The sequence below is a fragment of the Tympanuchus pallidicinctus genome, unplaced genomic scaffold, assembly GCF_026119805.1.
Source record: "Tympanuchus pallidicinctus isolate F22 unplaced genomic scaffold, pur_lepc_1.0 scaffold1, whole genome shotgun sequence".
Lineage (NCBI taxonomy): Eukaryota > Metazoa > Chordata > Aves > Galliformes > Phasianidae > Tympanuchus > Tympanuchus pallidicinctus.
The window spans coordinates 32,331,556-32,350,287 of NW_026294618.1; the positions used below are offsets into that span (position 1 = coordinate 32,331,556).

Below are 18,732 nucleotides of genomic sequence, written 5' to 3' on the forward strand. Positions count from 1 at the left end.
CAGCCCTCACAGAATAAAGTTTGCACTGCGAAGTGTTACTTAAAGCTTCAGAGGAAAAAAATCTGTCATGATTGATCAGTATCGTGCTTTTAGTTATTGCTGCTCCTTATGGAATTGCAAAGGAAGAGGAAGGACCAAATCTCGAAATTACGCTTCTAGGAATGCAGAGATTGCAGTGTGAGGGATGACAATGAATGTGGGACAGCTTTAACTATTTAACAGCTTGCAATTCCCATTGAGTTTTCAGAAATTCAGCCAGAACTTCCTTTCTGTTGTCATCAGCAAGAAGAGAGCCCTAGCAATACAGTTCCCTCCACTGTCCATTTGTACCACTGCCCAGCCCTCATAGCTCTTCTGAAACTTTGCATGGATACAGTGACATCACATGCCTCAAAATATAACAAAACACTATTATTATCTTTTTAAATAAATTAAACTTCTGATTTTTCACTTGCATCATTTTGCCATTTTTTTTTCTCTCTGACACTGCCCCACTCCCAGGCTGAGCTTCATTTTTGGGATCATTTTGATTTGGTGCTGCAAAACCCAGGGAACTCAAGTCAGACCTGAAGATTTTCCAGAGGCTGGGAGAATTGGAAGACATTTCTGTACCAGATACTACCACACAGTCACCAAGAAACTGCCCACAGCTTTCACCTCCCCCTCAGCCATCTCAGAGGCTACTGTCACTCCTCCAAGCTGTGGGCATGTGCCTCACGTTGTTGGGCCTACCTCCAAGAAAACTATTGCCACTGCATTTGGTTAAGCCACCCTGATTAAGGTGCAAACATCACACTAAAACTTCCTGGAACAACCATCAGGTTGCCAATGGCACACCAAGCACTTATTTGATGGAAATATTACTTTACAGGACTAGTAATTGCCTGTGAACATAGAATGAAACTAAAAAGGAGATGCAGCTCAACCACCTTGTGGAGAGCACACAGATCCCTCAGGGCAGGAAATAGCAGAACTTACCCCCAGCTGGCAGTTCTGGTCACAAGGCTGCATGCCTCATAAAGCTCAAGAAAGGGAGCAACAAGCCCTGCTTCAGTGGGATTTGCCTAGATTGGCAGTGGATGCCCTGTCCCAGGAAACACTCAAGGCCAGGTTGGATGGGACCCCAGGCAGCCTCCTCTGATGGGTGGCAGCTCTGTCCGTGGCAGGGGGTTGAAACTGGGTTCCTTTCCAACCTAAGCCATTCTGTGATTCTATGGATTTATGATCTGCATGTAGCTGAGCTCAGAAAAGCTACAAGCTGTGTGTGTGACTGGGATGGACAGCTGGAAGAAGAGACTCCCAGATTTTCCCACAGGACACGGCATGACATTTAGTGCTGAACCTGAGTCACCAGTTTGTAACTCACACATTGATGACCTCCTTCTCGACAGTGAGTAACAGCTCCCTGTTCCTGTACCTCACAGATACAGTGAGGCTTACTCATTAATATTTGCAGAGTATGGAGATAATGTTCAGATGAAAAGGTTCACTACCAATTTATATATATTAGAGAAAGTGTGCTATTATAGCGTCCATGCTATCAAATAAAGAGATTGCACAGTACATAAAGATGGAGATGACAGATAACATCCCAACTCCGTTTGCTGAAGTGGTACAATATAATTAAATCCTACAAGTGTAAACAAATCAAAGAGTTATGGTTATGCACACATGCATACATACACATTCTCCTTCACTCCTGATGCTGTCAGCTGCTTGTACAATGCATTTACAAAGATGGGATCCTGGAAGCCCCACTGTGTTCACAGCTTGATGGCTTAATTTTTATCTTCAGAGCATGCTTGTATGTGGGCAGTGTGTCTTGTAAACATCTTAAAATATACACATGAGGAAAAGGACTGGGATTCTGTATATTTTCCCTTCCTTTGCAATAAAGACAGCATCTCACTGCAGGCTAAACAGATCCGTGAATTTGTACAGGCAAAACACAAAGCACTTTTGAGTTAGTGCAGTCTTTGCATTTTCTTTTTTGCTAGATTACCTGTTGTTCCGAGCATTGTGACACTAGGTGGCATGAGTGTAGCTCTCATACTCAAGTGCTGTGCCGCCATCGGTGACATTAAGCAGTAGTTAGGGTCTGCATCAGAACAGACAGACAGAAAATAACCTCAAAAGCTCGGTCACCCTGCAAGGCAGTAACAGCTGATGAATCATTATGTCCAGAGAGAGCTAAGCTGGAGCATGTTACTGCTATTTGCAGCGTGGTTCTCATAACCTCTTCACTCAGTGTATGTAGATTATGGACAGACTCACGGAGCAGATGTAGCTCCTGTGCTTGAAACAAGGGGTGCCTGGCATTCTCCCACCTGCAAGAGCGTAACCTGTGAAATAGGCAGCTCCTTCCTTGCAGGAAGAGTTTACTGATATACTCCTGCAGAATTACAGGATGGTGAAACAATTAGATTAAGACTCAATTTCTTTAAAGCCACTTGAGTCTGAGTAGCTTTAAATGATTTACCGTTGATATAAATTAGTTGGGAATCCATTGCATTTGGATTGTTGCATTCTCTGTCTTCCTAGAAAAAACTTGAGGAATAGGAGGGAAAAAACAAAAACAAAAACAGCAGGAGGTAGAGAAAAACATAAAATAAACTTTTGGGGTCAATTTTTCTTGCCTACTTTATTATTTGAGAATGAAAAAAAGATTATTTTTTCTCTTAAGGTAGCTGACTGTTGGCATTCCAGTTGCTTGTATGCTATTATTGCAGAGAAAACTCAGCGCACTTGCTGAAGCGAGCTCTTTTTGCTTGCTTGCTTATCTGGTTTTGATACATGTAATATAACTTATGCAAACAAAATTAAACAAGCATGGAAAGTTGGGTGGAGAGTATGAAGTTCAGTAAGGGCAAATATAGAGTCCTAACCCTAGGGAAGAATAACCACAAACATCAGTGCAGTTCAGGGACTGACCTGTTGGAAAGGAGCTCTGCAGAGAAGGACCTGGGTGTCCTGGTACCCCGGTGTCCTCCTAACAATGCTGCCTGAAGGAGATGCTCTAGGACAAAGCTTAGACTTTTGACAATCTGATGGTGTCACCATGAAAACATTAACCAAGAAATTCTCATCCTACTTTCTTAAGGATGAGACACAAAAAAATGAAAGCAAAAAGCCACAAATGACAAATCACCTTCACATGCGAAATTCTTATCAGTGCAAGCTGGGGGACAAAAGGACTGGAACAGGGTGACCCAACAGGTGGTAGCTGCCCTGTCTCTGAAGACATCCAAAGTCAGGCTGGTCAGGGCTCTGAACAATCTGGTTTAGCTGTAATCCCTGGGGAAGTTGGACTAAATGACCTTTAAAGGTCCCTTCCAACTCAACAATTCTATGATACGAAGAGTCTGAGCTCTGACCAGAGCTGTGGAGATTCAGCCAAGGCAGCACCACAGCCTGGACAGAATTCAACTGACTTCTCAGGAGCCTGTTCCAGGACCTTCATATCCCTTTAGCTCCACTGTTTAATCTTCATTGACTATAACAGGAGCTCAGCCAACAAGCACCTACTCCAAGCCCTAATTTCAGCTTCCAGCTGAAATCTATGTACATGACTCCCTTCTAAGAAGAACTCACGGCCCAATATACTGGCCTGCCCCAACCCTTAGGGAGGTGTGCTGCCTCCCTGAGGCCTGGTCAGGGATATCTGTACTTTATAATAAAACAGAGATGTCTGCATTTCTGTCACACAAATTAAGAGGAAACAAAACACATTTTAAGCAACATCTTAATAAAGTTAGGTATATTTTTGAAAGGTGGCCAAATGACCATGCTCGATCTGTCAAAAGTTTTAGCTCCATTTAACCCTTATCTGAAGTCCTCACAAAATTTTGCTCCAATTCTTTCCTCATTTTTTTAAACTGACAAGAAGGAAAAAATAGAAGACAAGCAATGTTAACAAAATAGCATTCAGTATGTGCTTCTAGAGGGGGATGGGAAGAAAAATCAGGAGTCTTTACTGGAAGAATGAAGATGATAGTGAACCTGAGAAATGGCTTAATCTCCATGAGATTCTGGCTTTTTCACACCTAACCCAAAACAAGGTCTTTGAAGCTCCTGGAGCTGAAACAGTAGGGCAACACAAGTCCCTGAAGGTATCCAGGAGCTGGTTGGTTTTTTTTTTTTGTTTTGTGTGTGTGTGTGTGTCTTAGAATACAGTACAGTGCAGAAAACCATTGCATGGAAAGCAAGAACTTTTTTAGTTAGCCTGTCTGATGCTTATCTCCTACACAAGAAAAATCTCACACAAGCCATCTGAGGCACTCCCTGAACTCAGGGAACTGCTTTGCTGTATTGTTACTAAAAACATTTTCATACAGAACATAATATTACAGTCATGCAAATTTGTTGGTCTTCTACAATTAAATATTTCCAAAGTTAAATACCTAAAATAACATTCCAAGAATAAAACCAGGAGTGTAAGTATTCCAGGCTAGGTTAACCTAGAAAGCAGGTAATGAGTAAGAAAAAAAGAAACAAAACAAAGTTTCAAGTTTGAGTCTAAAAACTTGAATGTATCTTCAGATCCTGCCCATAACGTTCCTCCAAGAACATTCATAGAAATACTTACTATATTGCTCTCACTGGGTTTAGAAATTAGCAGACATATGACTAATCTCAATGAAGTTTCAGGTTTCATAGTACTAGTCAGTGGTCACAAAGATTTCTGTATTCAAGCAAGCTCTGCTGGGTTCCTCCCCTCTGAGCATTTTTGAGGTTTGTCACAGCTATAACCTCAACAAGGGACACTCACCTTTTGGTACCTCATCCACATGTCACCAGGTTGAAGGGCACTGTGCTTTGTAGATGAAATAATTCAATTAACAGGCTCTTTAATGAAGTTCTACAGTGTTGTGGTGGATTACAATGCATGGCATCCTATCTGAGACCATTTGATACCTTTGTAAACCAGTTTCCTGTTACCGCAAAGGTCGTCTTAATGCTAGCACGTCAACCTTGCTCATTCTCTGATGTTATCATAAAAGTTAAATGCTTAGAGGCAATGTTGCTTCATTTTAAAATCAATCTTTTACCTTCGTATTCTGAAGATGATCTAATAATCCAGTAACTGTTCTGACTTAAATGGTGTACATCAGAATAAGCATCTCTTTCAGCAACAAAGAAGTTCATATTGTTAAGCAGCTGAAGAACGCTACTCTAATACTGGAATAGACAGTGAACTTGTTCAGCTGAGCACTGTTGAGAGAACATGAAGTTTCTCTATTCCAACTATTTAAAATGAGGGAGAAAGAACAGCCATTTAAACTTCAGAACTTTAAAGGCATAGCATTACTTCCCTGTAGCACAAAACTTTGCTGAAGCCTTTGTAAATAAATTTTGAAGTTTTATTTATCTTTCAATTCTTTCAAAAGTATCTGATGTTTAAGAGATAAATAATGGAAGAGAAAAGAAAAAGTGCTTATGTGCAAAAATCTGTTGCGAAGTTTTGATTTTGAAATATATTTCAGTGTGAGGAAAGACTAAAAGAGTGGAGATTGTTCAGTCAGGAGAAGAGAAGGTTCAGGGTTAATAAAGTGTACAAATAGTCAAACGGGCAAAGGGGAAGAAAATAGAGACAGACTTCTCAGTTGAGCCGGTTTGGGCTGGACAGGTTGGACTAGGTAATCTTCAGAGGTTTATTTCAGTCTCAATGATGACGCAGTTAAGACTGACATGACATTAATCTCAGGAAGTGATACTGTTTTAGATCAAAGCAAAGTATGTAACTCAAGAAAATTTCAAGTCCTACCACTTCCATCAAAAAGATATTTACATCTGTTGAAACAATTGCCTTGTTCTGCATTTTTGTTCGGGCTGTCATGTATGCAAAAGCACATACAGTGAGTTAGAAAATCCCGTTTCTGTTTCTAGAACTTTGACAGATTTAACTACATTCCAGGCATCTTACACTCTTCAATTCAAAGTTTTGACAAAATAAAAATAGAAACTAAGCTTACTCAGCCTAGAATCAGTGACAAAGAATAAACAAACTACTGCAATAAACCCAGGCTTTAAAAGCAGTCAAGCTCATCAGCATGTGGGAACAGGAATTCCCTGATAACAACTTAAGAATGACATTTAAAACCACATATCCTAAACAATTTTGAATAAAAGAACTGAAGTGCATATAAGCAACATCCAAGTGATTTAACAAATGGGGTTCAGACTTGGAAAAGCCGAGTGCTTTTATAGCTGTTTATCAAAATACATAAGCTTTCTTTCAATCTCAAAGGATTGATGCAGCAGACTAAGGCCCTGCGCATTGAATCGTGCAAAGCACTTTGCAGAATCATAGAAAGGCCTGGGTTGAAAAGGACCACAACAATGATCAAGTTTCAAACCCCCTGCTATGTGCAGGGTTGCCAACCAGCAGACCAGGCTGCCCAGAGCCACATCCAGCCTGGCCTTGAATGCCTCCAGGGATGGGGCATCCACAACCTCCTTGGGCAACCTGTTCCAGTGCATCACCACCATCTGTGTGAAAAACTTCCTCCTAATATCTAACCTAAACCTGCCCTGTCTCAGTTTAAAACCATTCCCCCTTGTCCTATCACTATCCATCTTCGTAAACAGTCATTCCTCCTCCTGTTTATACATTCCTTTCAAATACTGGAAGGCCACAATGAGGTCTCCTTGGAGCCTTCTCCAAAGATAATTTCACTTAATGAAATTATCAGTATATTGAAAGAATCACCAGTAGAATTTAAAATATAATTAAAATCCACATCTTCTTTTTTTCTGTGTAGCTCCAAAATGGCTACAGTTTTTTCATACGTAGCACAATTACTTTCGTATTACTCTGTACTTACCTAAAGTATTGATTTTATCTGAACAGCATGTAAAAGTATACTAACTTTGGGTAAATCAAGGTTTTATGGTTTATTGCATTTGTTTACAACTTTTGTGGAGGATTTTTTTTGGTGTAGCTTAACCTGAAACCATTAGACATATCTACACAGCGTTTTTTCAAGACTCAACTCTTATCACACAGTGATCAATTCTCTACATTCATCATCTGCAGCTCTCTCAATTCCAGTTTTCCAGAGTTTGTGAGTACTGACACTATTGAAAAAGTAGAAGTTCAAACACACCTATGCAAACAGACAAACTAAACAGAATACTGTAGATAAGGCTATCCTTTTTTCTTTTCTTTTACATACATATACAAATTTTTTAAACCAAGCACAGAGAACTTCAGGAAACACAATACTGAAAGCCACCTATGATAATCTTTGCAAGGTTAGGCATTTACAAATTCCACAAAATCAAGCATTCATCCTTGTAGCTCTAGCTTTAACAATGAACGTACAGATCTTGCATTTCCTCACCACTTCAAGTGAATCGTACCTTAAACACAGTGGTTCTAAAACTGTACCATATTTACCAGAATAAGACTACAGATGAGCTAATCAAGTGCCACCACGTTGTATTCAACTGTGTACTTCACAATGGAACTGACTGCTCAAAGGCCAGTCTCACAACAGTGAAAAGAACATGCATAACCAAACTGATAGCAGGCAATGATTGGGCACTTAGGTACAGCACAGAGGTTCATTGTGGAGCATGACAGTAAGACGTACTGGTCACAGCAGTCAGAAAACCAGCACAGACTTACACTAGTTAAGGAAAACTGCATTATCAAACTGTACTTTTACATCAAGTTCAAGCACGAACTTTTTGCTATACTCCAATTTGTCAGAAAGCTCTGAAGAACGTAACCCCCCAAATAAACTTTAAAGATGTATAATTCTGCACAATCAATTCCACATTAAATCACAAAATAAGCACTCGCTTTTCAGCCACCTGTAAGTTCAACAAAATACCTTCAATATTTAAATTAGCAAACACATTTCCAATCTACAGCTTCATGTGACACTACTACTTAAACAGGACTTGTTGAAGAAATTCTCTCAAACCATACATACAAAACATGTTGTGGGTGAAAGACACAGTGAACAAATTACTTCCATTATCTCTACCAAATACCTACTGATTATGTGCAATTTTTAATGCTGATGTTAAAAGTTACATGATTTATGTTTTACCAGTCTCATTCTGATTGTAATGAGGATTTCAGAAGTGCATGTATAATATGTGCTGTTAACAGTATGAATTAGTGCTTGTTCCACATAGGTGTGGCCATAGGTCCCTGTGGAGCCCTTTCAACAGTCACAAATTCTTCAGGGTTGTCAAAAGCTTCATAGTGGATTAACAAATCTTGAATAGCACACTCCTCAATCTGGAACAAAAAAAAGAACATGTATTTCAGTATTAGACTGGCACATACGCCACGAATAGTTATGAACAGGCTGTGGTGGCCCTTAGTACATCTGCTATAGACCTCATCAGCAAGTAGTAGTAGCTGAGGTCTCCTTCAAACCAATGAAGGAAGCTTCATGCTTGCAGACTCTGGCCCTCATCAGAGACCCTGATATCTGCTCGAAGGGCAACGCAGAAGGGCACAAGTGCTCCAGAAGTTTTGCTCTGGTGACTTCCTCACACAGATGATCAAGAAACTGACAAAGGGAGACACTGTTAGATGTCAAGGTCAAGGGCAGCTTTGGCCACTCTGACCTTGAGATCTTGCACCATCTCATGAGAGGGGAACAGGACATATCAGAATCACAACCCCAGACCTTCAGAAGAACAGATTATGATTTGTTCAGGGATCTGCTTGGAAATCTCAGAGAACGTGGTCCTTGAAAGAAAAGGGGTCCAGAAGACCTGCTTGATTTTAAGATCAGTGCTTCCAAGCTTAGTAACAGTCCGGTGACCAGGAAGTCTAACAAATATGGCAGGAGGCCTGCATGGATAATAAAAAGCTCTTTACAAAACTCTAACACAAGAAGGAAGTGCATATAAGGTGGAAGCCAAGACAGATGACCCAGAAGAAAAATACAACCATTGTCTAAGCATGCAGGAACAGAATTAGTAAAGTCAGAGCCCAGCCAGAGTTGAGTCCTGCAAGTGACATGAAAGGCAGTAAAAAAGTTGCAAAAAGAATACTAGCGAAAACGTAAGCTCATAGCTGAAAGAGAAAGGAGATGGACAAGGCTGAGGAACAATTAGTCTTCTTCATTTTCATCTGCAGTAGTAAGACCAGCTTTCAGTAATCCCTGGCCCCTGAGACCAGAGGGAAAGTCTGGGGAGAAAAAAAAAAGATCTACCCTCAGCAGAGGATAACAAAGTTAGGAAATATTTTAATAAACCAGACACCCATATACCTATGACACTGACGGAATGAACTCATACTTTTAAAGATTGTTATGGCAGCTGGCCAGTCAAGGCCACTGTAAAAAATACTTTGAAAGATCATGGTGGTAGAAGGAGATTCCTGAGGACTAGAAGGAAGCAAAAATGTCATCTTCAAGAGGACCAAGAAGAAGCATCTGGGAACTAATTGCCAGTCACCTTCACCTTTATCCCTGGAGTCATGATAAAACAAATCTTCCTGGAGGTTATTTAATGCATGCAGGACAGGAAGGCTATCTGGTAGTGTACACATTACAAGGGGGAAATCATGTCTAATGAACCCAACAGCATGCTCATCATAGAAGGGTGGCTTGGTGGACGAAGAGAAAGTGGTGGACATTGTTTACTTCTTCAAGTCTTTCAACATTGTCTCCCACATCCTCACAGACAAATTGAAGCATGGACTTGATGAATTTAAGTAAAATGCACTGAAAGCTACCTGAATTGGTAGTCTTAGACAATTATGAACTATGTCCCAAAGAACATGTTAGTGCACCACTGCTAGTATTAATACCAAGATCAAGACAAGGGTCAGTACTGCTTAGCATCTACATTAATGACCTGTGTAATATGACATAACACACCCTCAGCAAGGTTGTAGATGACAAAATCAGGGGGAGTGGTTGGCACACTAGTGAGTTGTGCTGCTATTCTGAAGGTATTCAGCATGCCTGGGGCATTAGCTGAGAGGAATCCCATCAAGTTCACGAAAGGAAAATGTAAAGTCCTGCTTATAAAAAGAGTGAAGCACAAGAACATACACCAGCCAAGTGTATGGAAAGTAGCTTGGCAGAAAAGGACTTGGGGACCTGGTAGGCAAGTTGACTCTAAGTCACCAATGTGCTCTTGCATCAAAGAGTCCCTCTATTAGGGACAGCACTGTCAGAAGATTGAGAGAGATGATTCTTCCCCTCTACTGGCGAGAAACATCTAGAGTTTTGGGCCCAGTTATGACTCCGCAGTATTACAAGAGAGAGGGTCCAGTGAAAAGACACAAAAAGGATTAAAAGCCTGAAGTCACTGATGTGCAAGGAGAAGCTAAGAGAGCTGCAGCTGCTTAGCAAGGAAAAGATTCAGGGATATCTTATCAATATGTATGAACAGCTGATCAGAGAAAGTAAAAGAAGCTAGATGTCTCAGTGATGTCCAGCAACAGAACAAGAGGCAATGAACAGAGACTGAAATACAGAAAATTTCATTTCAACATAAAATCTTCTAAAATTTTAAAAATCTTTTTTTCACTGTGGGTGGTTGGACACTGAAACAGGCTTTCCAAAAAGGCCTCTGTTAGTCTAGACTATTTACAGACTTCGACCTCAACTATTTTGTGATTCTGAAAATCTATCCGCCATGGATTCAACAGTCAATCTAACATAGATCTACCTTACCAAACTGCAAGAAGATGTTATTATTAAATGATATTTAACTCCATTTTACAAGTGATACTAAATATAATGATACATAATTAATACTAAAAACTGATCTCTAAAACAGCCAGTGGAAACTCGTGGTGATAATACCCAGCTGCAGAAACTTAGCACTTTACCTGGATCAAAGCCAAGGGTTTTTCTCTGCTCCTAATAAGAGCAGCTTCTTGCTGGCGCTCTTCCTCTACAATAGATGCAAACATGACAGGTGCCATGACAGGAGAGTTAGTTGGTGGTGTTGCCAACCAAGGACTGCAAAAAAGCAGAAGACATTATGAGGCAACATCGAAAACAAGGTCAGCATGGCAGAGAGAAAATAAATTCTGGAATTTAAGTGAGTCAAACTTACTTATGGCTCTCCAGCTGAGGAGAATCCAAAACGTGGCCTTCTGGACCTGGGCTACTTCGAGCCACACATCTGCAAAAAGGAAAGAAAGGGGGGTGAAAGTCACTAACAATGGATTTTACTTAATTGTAATTGATTACAAATTCAAAGTAGCTAATTACAAATTTGTACTCTTTCCCCCCTTTCCCCCCCTGCAGAGGTTAGGCATTATAAAGTAATGCTGAGTTTGTCTTTAAATGTGATACTGTAACATGAGGAGACACTGATACTCCTTTCTGAACGCCAGAACTTACTGCATTTTCAGCTGGAGCACTAACTGGCATTTCCTAACATTTGAGCATTTGAAGAAAAGCACTTAAAAAATAACATATAGATAGATAGATAGATACAGATAGATATATTTAAACCTGTAAAATATTCAATCAAGTTATGCACTGACAGCATACACTGTAAATCTGTTTGGAGTTCACATGGAAAGAACACGGCTTCAAGACAGAAAAATCTTGCATTCAAATTAAATATTCTATGTAAAAAGAGCTAGTACAGTACTACAATAGCACTAGCAAATTATTTCCTCAAGTATAAGCCCGGAAAACATGGACTTCCAGTGTATGTTCTGCAACCACCTCATATTCATACAAGCAGCATGTAACTAGAATTAACTGGATCAGAAAAAAATCCTGAAATAACAATAAAGAATTGCCAAGAAGGGAGACATTTTATTCCATTCTACAATGTTAACCTGTCTACAAAAATAAGTCAGAATAGGTATATTCTACACCTTAAGACACAGTGTATTTGACAAAATAATCCTACATCAGTAAGACGAGAGAGACCTACTTTTGTTATTTTATCTCTCTCTTTGGCAACTTCTGCAATTTCCACAACTCTAAAGAAGTTTTATAACATACTATGAAATGCTAACAGACTTTTTTGAATTATTCTATGGCATTGAAAAAATTCTAATGGTGTTGGTATTTCAATAAATCAGTCTCAATTTTCTTTATGGCTTTGGTAATCCTCTGTAAGTGGCCACAAACTCTTGGAAAGGGGGAAACATCTACAGAAAGCTATCTAATAAGAGAATTCCAGTAACTACTAAGTTCCCTGCCTGGAATTTTTTCCCCACTACACAACTCCAAGGACAACAAGAACCATGATTCGTACTGCTAAGCAATGAAGGCAAGATCTCAAAAAACCTGAAAAGGAACGCCCATTACCAAAAACAACATTTCTGTGAACCATGCCCAGCTTTCTGTCACAAAACATAATCTTGTCCACCAAACAGCCATCTATACAAAGAACAAACAAATGTTAACATCTGCCAAGGCATAACAGTGGACTTTCAAAATAAGCTCTCTGCAGTGTCACTCCCATGAATCAAGCCCAGTAGATTCACCTTCTGCCAGCTCATAATGCTTGTCTGTTTCCACTGGAAAAATACACTTCATATGAGTCAAGATGAGACTTTGCCTCCATTTTAAGTAATGGTGATCATATCAGACACTAACAAGAAAGTCAGTGCAACAACGTATGGAGAAAAAGCCAAGAAGGTAGGTTCTTTCCAAATTGGCTGTTTCTGGGTAACCTTTATTCCAGAACTGACCCATGAATCAACAGCTCCATGACAAGAGTGATCAAATCTGCTTTACCATTCTCCACACTGATCATCCATCCATAGGGCTGCCAGTTTCCTTTCACTTAACATTACTAATTTGCAATGCTTTTTCCATGAGGATCAAAGAATACTCGAGGAAAAAGGGTAGAAAAAAAGTTGGTTTTTTGTTTGTTTGTTTTTAATCTTTGGTCAGAAAAAAAAAAAAAAAAAAAAAAAAGGCAGCTTAGAAATTCCTGTTTTACTGAACAAAAGTATCAGGTCATAAAGGGTAAGTATGATAAATATGGAAATTCTGTAAGGAGCTAAGCACCACAAAACTTTTTTTTTTTTTAATGAATTTCCCATACCTCTCATTTCTAGCTTACTCATATTGCAGCCACGTTATTCACAATTTTAGAGAGTAAGTTAGCTAAAAGAAATACCATCATAAGTTAACGCTAAAGGATGTAATAAGCAGTGATGCTTAAACTAACAAACAAAATTAGGAAATTCTATTAACTTCTTAAAGAATAAACAGCATGACTGTGGTACAAAGCAAAGGGCAAGAAAATTCAGTACAAATAAAAAGGCTGAAGGGCAACTAGTTAAGCTAAGAATTTTTCAGCTTGAAAAGAAAAAGTAGAATCCAAGGTGTATTGATCATGACAATCAATCAGAAGTACATTACTGGGGAAAAAAAAAAAAAAAAAAAAAAAAGAATGTTGAGCAACATGGTTCAATTTGGAACAACCAATTCTGTCACCATATACCACACTGGATGAAGCTTATTTTGAAGACCTTTCATTTTCATCTGTTACATTCAAGAAAGATGAATCTAAATTTTCATGCATGCAGAGAAGAACAATTTCTCATGACAACTAGAGAAAGCTAAACATTATACCCATCTTCAGGAAGAACATGGGGAACCAGTCTGATCAGTGTCACTTCAAACCTTATAAAGGTTGTGGAACAAATCCTTCTCTAAGTCATTTCTGGATTTATCAACTACCAGCAAATTTATTCTGAACAACATAACTACCTTCTACGATAGGATGACTGGCTCTGCAGACAAACAGAGAGCAAAGAAAATCACTTCATTTGCTAGCCAAGTCTTTATACTCAGCCTGCACATACAGTGTATCCTTACCATCAGTCTGAAAAGCACGGACAAGGTACACGGACTACAAGATAGATGGTTCTGGATGAACTGTATAAAGCTCAACTGGAAACCAACTACCAGTGATGGTCCTTAAGAACTAATATAATATTTAATGCATTCACCAATTATTTGGTGGTCAGATAAAGTGTACTCTCAGCAGGGTCACAAATAGATGGGGACAGGCTGGGAGTGCACATGCTGGATGCTGGGTTGCCATTCAGAAGGACCTCAAGAAGCTGGAAAAATGGGAAAACAAGGCAAATGTGAAGTCACATATTTGAAGGAAAGTATCCCCAGGCAGCAGCACGGGACAGAGGATAACTGGCTAGAAGGCAGCCTTGCAGAAAAGGACTCATGTAGTCCTGGTAGGCAGTAAGTCTAAAATGAATCAGTATGTGTCCTTGCAGCAAAGGCCAAAAGCATACTAGTCTGTACTAGCAAAAGCACAGCCATACAGTCAAAAGAAATTACTCTTCCCTTCTGTGTTGTATTTATGAGACTACATACAGAGTATATCGTATTTGTGCCCCTCAATACAAGAAGGATGTTGGCATGCTGGAAGACATCCTTTATAGAGCCACCAAAACTAGGGACAAGTGACAGAAAGAGCTGAAAACAACTGTATGCTTGCAAAGAGGAAGTCTCATTGTTGCCTTTAACTATATAACTGCAAGTTTGAAAAAAGATGCAGTAACCATGTGCTTAGTGGTGCACATGGAGTAAGAAGTGATAGGCACAAACTGCTAAATAGGAAATCCCAGTTAGATATAGAAAAAAAATCTACCGTAAAGATGATCAGACCCTTGAACGTGTTGCCTAGAAAGGCTGAGGTATCTAAACCCTTGGAAATACCACAAGTCAATTGGGCCAGGCCCTGAGCAACACGATCTAGCTAGAGCTATGTTGAACAGGAGGCCAGCTGACAGCATCTAAATTATTCTACAGTTTCAACAACGGCATCACTTATGTCGGAAGTCTAGATAAACCAGCTTCCAGTTTTTATTTCAGATAGTGAAGACCATAACAGAATAAAAAACAGGAAAGAATCAGAAAAGGAAGGACAGACAACAGGAAAAGGCATCGGTTTTCTGCTTGCTGGTTCGTTTAACTAAGAGCATGTCTGTACATCTTAGTGAATGCCTTTATTCTGACGTCACTTCTCTACTTCAGCTCTTTCTTCATCTCCTCTTGCAATGCTCACCTAACTGCACATTTGACAATAACCTGCACCCCTCCAGACATTTGAAAGAAACTCTCTCCTCCTCACCCATAATCCAAAGAGCTTACAGCACCACTAGAAACTAATCCATAATCCAAAGAGCTTACAGCACCACTAGAAACTAATCCAAATAGACTGTTTCATTTAACCAACCTGTTTGAGTATAGACAAAAAGATTGTTTTCCAGAGCAAGAAGGAAAAACAAAAAAACCATACACTCACAGGCTTTCCCTAACTGCAATGAACAGTTCCAGTGTCACAGCACACTCTAGCGTTCAATCAAAAGACAAGTTTAAGTACCTGTGTCATCTACCTCAATTTAAGTGAGGCTTTAAAATGTAGGAAACAACACTTATTTTGAACCTGCTTGTGCATATGTATATTTGTGTTTCTTGCTAGCAAGATATTTATTCCAGATGCTAAATCAATTGCAAGTATTTCAACATGCTATTCCTCAGCGGGTATCAAAATAAATAGGAGAAATAGAACAGAGGGGAAATGAGAAACAAAGATATATAGAAAAATGGGGGAAAAAAAGCCTAAAAAACACAGAACTTGGAAAGATAGAAGTCTAGAAAATTAAAGACTGATGTAGAAAAGTAAGTGCATGGAAACAAACAAGCCAAATATAATCAGTTCTGAACTAGACTGATTAACTCAGTTGGCTGAACTTGCCATGACTCCTGCCCAGACACTGTGATGTCCTAGCACTTCCCAATGTTTCTTGAGAATTTCTTCACTTGAAGCCAGTTCAGGTCTACTGCCTCAAAGATCTGATAACTGCTCTATGAAAAAAAACGCTGGTCTCCTGCAGAACCTCTTGGGTTTTGCTGTGCCATCTGACTCATGTACTAGCTATTAGCTCAATATTAGCCATGCCAAAACCAGGCCTTTCCCATGCAAAGCCAGAGAGATGCATTTCCACTAAGGCTCTTTACTGCTCCCTAGAGTAATGCAATAAAGACAATCTGGGCAGCCACAAAAAGAGTCAAGTCACGTCAGGCCTGTGTTTTTAGCTTGAACTGTGAGCTATACACACACAGCTGTGCAGCGTAACTCCCAAGACTAAGTTGTCCCTGGAAACAATGCAGCCACATCCACTTGGCTCTGCATTTGAGCTGATGTGCTTCTGGACCCAATCCAGTTCACATCTCCACATTCATGACATTTTTCATCTGCAGAAACTGGAAGATGACAATGTATGGAAGCATGTTTATGCACCCCTTCCAATGTAAAAAAAAAAAAAATTATTTCCCATTTTATCCAAAAGAAAAAAAAAAAAAGAAAGCTGACACAGTAGTTGTGCAAGTTTCTTCAGTGTCCCATCAGTAGGTCTGACATTCGGGGACAAGGATTGCTTACGCTTTATGAACATTCAATTTCCTTTCCTTAAAAAGGAAGAGAAACGAGTGTGGACAATGAATCTTTACTGAAACAGCTCTTGATGTCTGCTGGCAAAAGTCAGAAACTGCTGTGACAAAAGCTGTCAGTCAAAGAATAAAACTAGCTCAAAGTAGAAACCTTAATCCTAACTCCAGGTAGATGAACCTTGATTCTTTATACCTAACAGAAAGAAATCAGCATCTTTAGAGACAGTTCAAAACAACCTGAAATAGCTCTGGAAGTGCCCTTTTTTTCCTGACTGATGATAGACAATCTAGTCATGTAGCCTCCCACTAGTTTAATATATCATTTTCAGGCAGCTAACATATTATGCCTGGAATCAGCTCAAAGAATCCAGTTCAGAGCCTGCAGACAGGCCAGACTGAACAGACTAGACAGAGCAAAGCAAAAGGAAATTAAGTGACTTTATGAAGATCAGAGACCACGTGACAAAACTAGTAAAAGCATCCAGTGCATGTTCCTCTATCACCAGCCCATACTCTCTCTCTCATGTGATCAAAAGTTTTGCTAGAAATTAGATTAATAATACCTGTTATGTCTGCACATGTGTAAGTGCATCTCCACTCACCACAGCTGCCTCAGCTTTATTTCTGTTGCTGAAGGATACTTCTGTTACACTTGCCAAATCCCTCTTCTCTCCTGTAACATCATTTCCCACACATATTTCTTTAATTCTCCATTCTTTTTTGCTGTGTAACTACCAATATGGCACATACTACTTCTGTTACAGAGAATCATCACTTTCTATACAATTGAACAACCTAGAGGGAGGTCCAACAGAACCACCTTCTCCTTCTTGCACAGCCAACTTTTGGAGTGGGACAGAACAGAGTTTCTTTTAAAATTAAAAAAAAAAAAAAAGGAGAGAGTTAAAATGTGTACCTGGGACCAGCATGCACCAAAAGGCTCTGCAAACTCTTCTCCCTTTAGTCAAGTTGTTGGTGACACAGTTAATTTGTAAGAAAGAGCCATGAGAAGGTGCAGGGGGACTGCCCCTCCTCATTGATTCTAATCCTGACTTTTAGATCATAGAATCATAGAATGGCATGGGTTGAAAAGGACCACAATGGTCATCTAGTTTCATATCCGCTGCTACGTGCATGGTCGTCAACCACTGGACAAGGCTGCCCAGAGCCACATCCAGCCTGGCCTTGAATGCCTCCAGGGATGGGGCATCCACAACCTCCTTGGGCAACCTGTTCCAGTGCATCACCACCATCTATGTGAAAAACTTCCTCTTAATATCTAACCCAAACCTCCCCTGTCTCAGTTTAAAACCATTCCCCCTTGTCCTATCACTATCCATCTTCATAAACAGCTGTCCCCCCTCCCCTGTTTATATGCTCAAGTACTGGAAAGCCACAATGAGGTCTCCCCAGAGCCTTCTCTTTTCCAAGCTAAAGAAGCCCAGCTCCCTCAACCTTTCCTCACAGGGGAGTTGCTCCAGCACTCTATCACCTTAGTTGGCCCTTCTCTGGACCCGCTCCAAGAGCTCCATGTCTTTCCTGTACTGGGGCCCCCAGCCTGGACACAGCACTACAGATGGGCCTCACAAGAGCCGAGTAGAGGGAGACAATCACCTCCCTCTCCCTGCTGGCTACCCCTTTTTTAATGCAGCCCTGAACACAGCTGGCCTTCTGAGCTGCATCTGAGCTCATTGCTCTCTCACCCTTACAATTTGTCTGCAGTCACTGACTGCGGCTCATGCTGGTCGCTCACCAGCAGAGAGCCTGCCGTGCTCACCTCACTCTGGCGCAGTGGGGGTGTGCCCTGCCAGCCTTGCTGCCACCTGACCCCACCAGTATGATAGAGCATTCAGACTTTGTGTCTTCTAGATGGCAGGTAGGAAAGTCAGTAAGAATTTCAAGCCCTCTGTCTCTTCAATATATTTTAAATGCCTAGTGTTTAAAACTACTTATGACAGAGCAAAGAGATGCATGTAGATGACAACTTGGTCCTAAATACTTTCAGAAATTAGGCTGAAATTTATTTCCTCTCAGCTTAGTAATTCTAATTCCAACACACAGATTTTACTGGAGATAGCAGAATGCAGGGACAAAACAGTTCAACAGAAGAACAATGTACATCTAGTTATTATACAGCAATTTACACAGACTTCAAAACAGGTCATTTTTGTCCCTAGAATTATAGTACCTCATTAGTTATAATATACAAACATAAATGATACATCAATATTTCAGTAAGCCTTTTAGATTGTTTAGGTGCAATTTTTCATGGAACGAATCGGCTTGTAAAACAACTCAGATTAGGGAATGCTCTTTGTTTGAATCAATGGATTTCATTCACCCACTG

At 40.0% G+C, this 18,732-nt stretch overlaps 1 protein-coding gene across 5 annotated transcripts in view; it reads right to left on the reverse strand.

Annotated features, from left to right (window-relative positions):
- Window positions 1-6,869: 6,869 nt before the first annotated feature.
- IBTK (inhibitor of Bruton tyrosine kinase) overlaps window positions 6,870-18,732 on the reverse strand; it is a 55,474-nt gene continuing 43,611 nt past the window's right edge. For all 5 annotated transcript variants that reach the window (XM_052701204.1, XM_052701285.1, XM_052701354.1 and 2 more), the window contains 3 exons: window positions 11,044-11,112; window positions 10,814-10,946; window positions 6,870-8,254 (listed from right to left, as the gene is read on the reverse strand). In XM_052701204.1, the coding sequence (XP_052557164.1) occupies window positions 8,129-8,254; window positions 10,814-10,946; window positions 11,044-11,112 (328 nt within the window). In that variant the 3' untranslated portion in view covers window positions 6,870-8,128. The remainder of the gene's footprint in view (window positions 8,255-10,813; window positions 10,947-11,043; window positions 11,113-18,732) is intronic.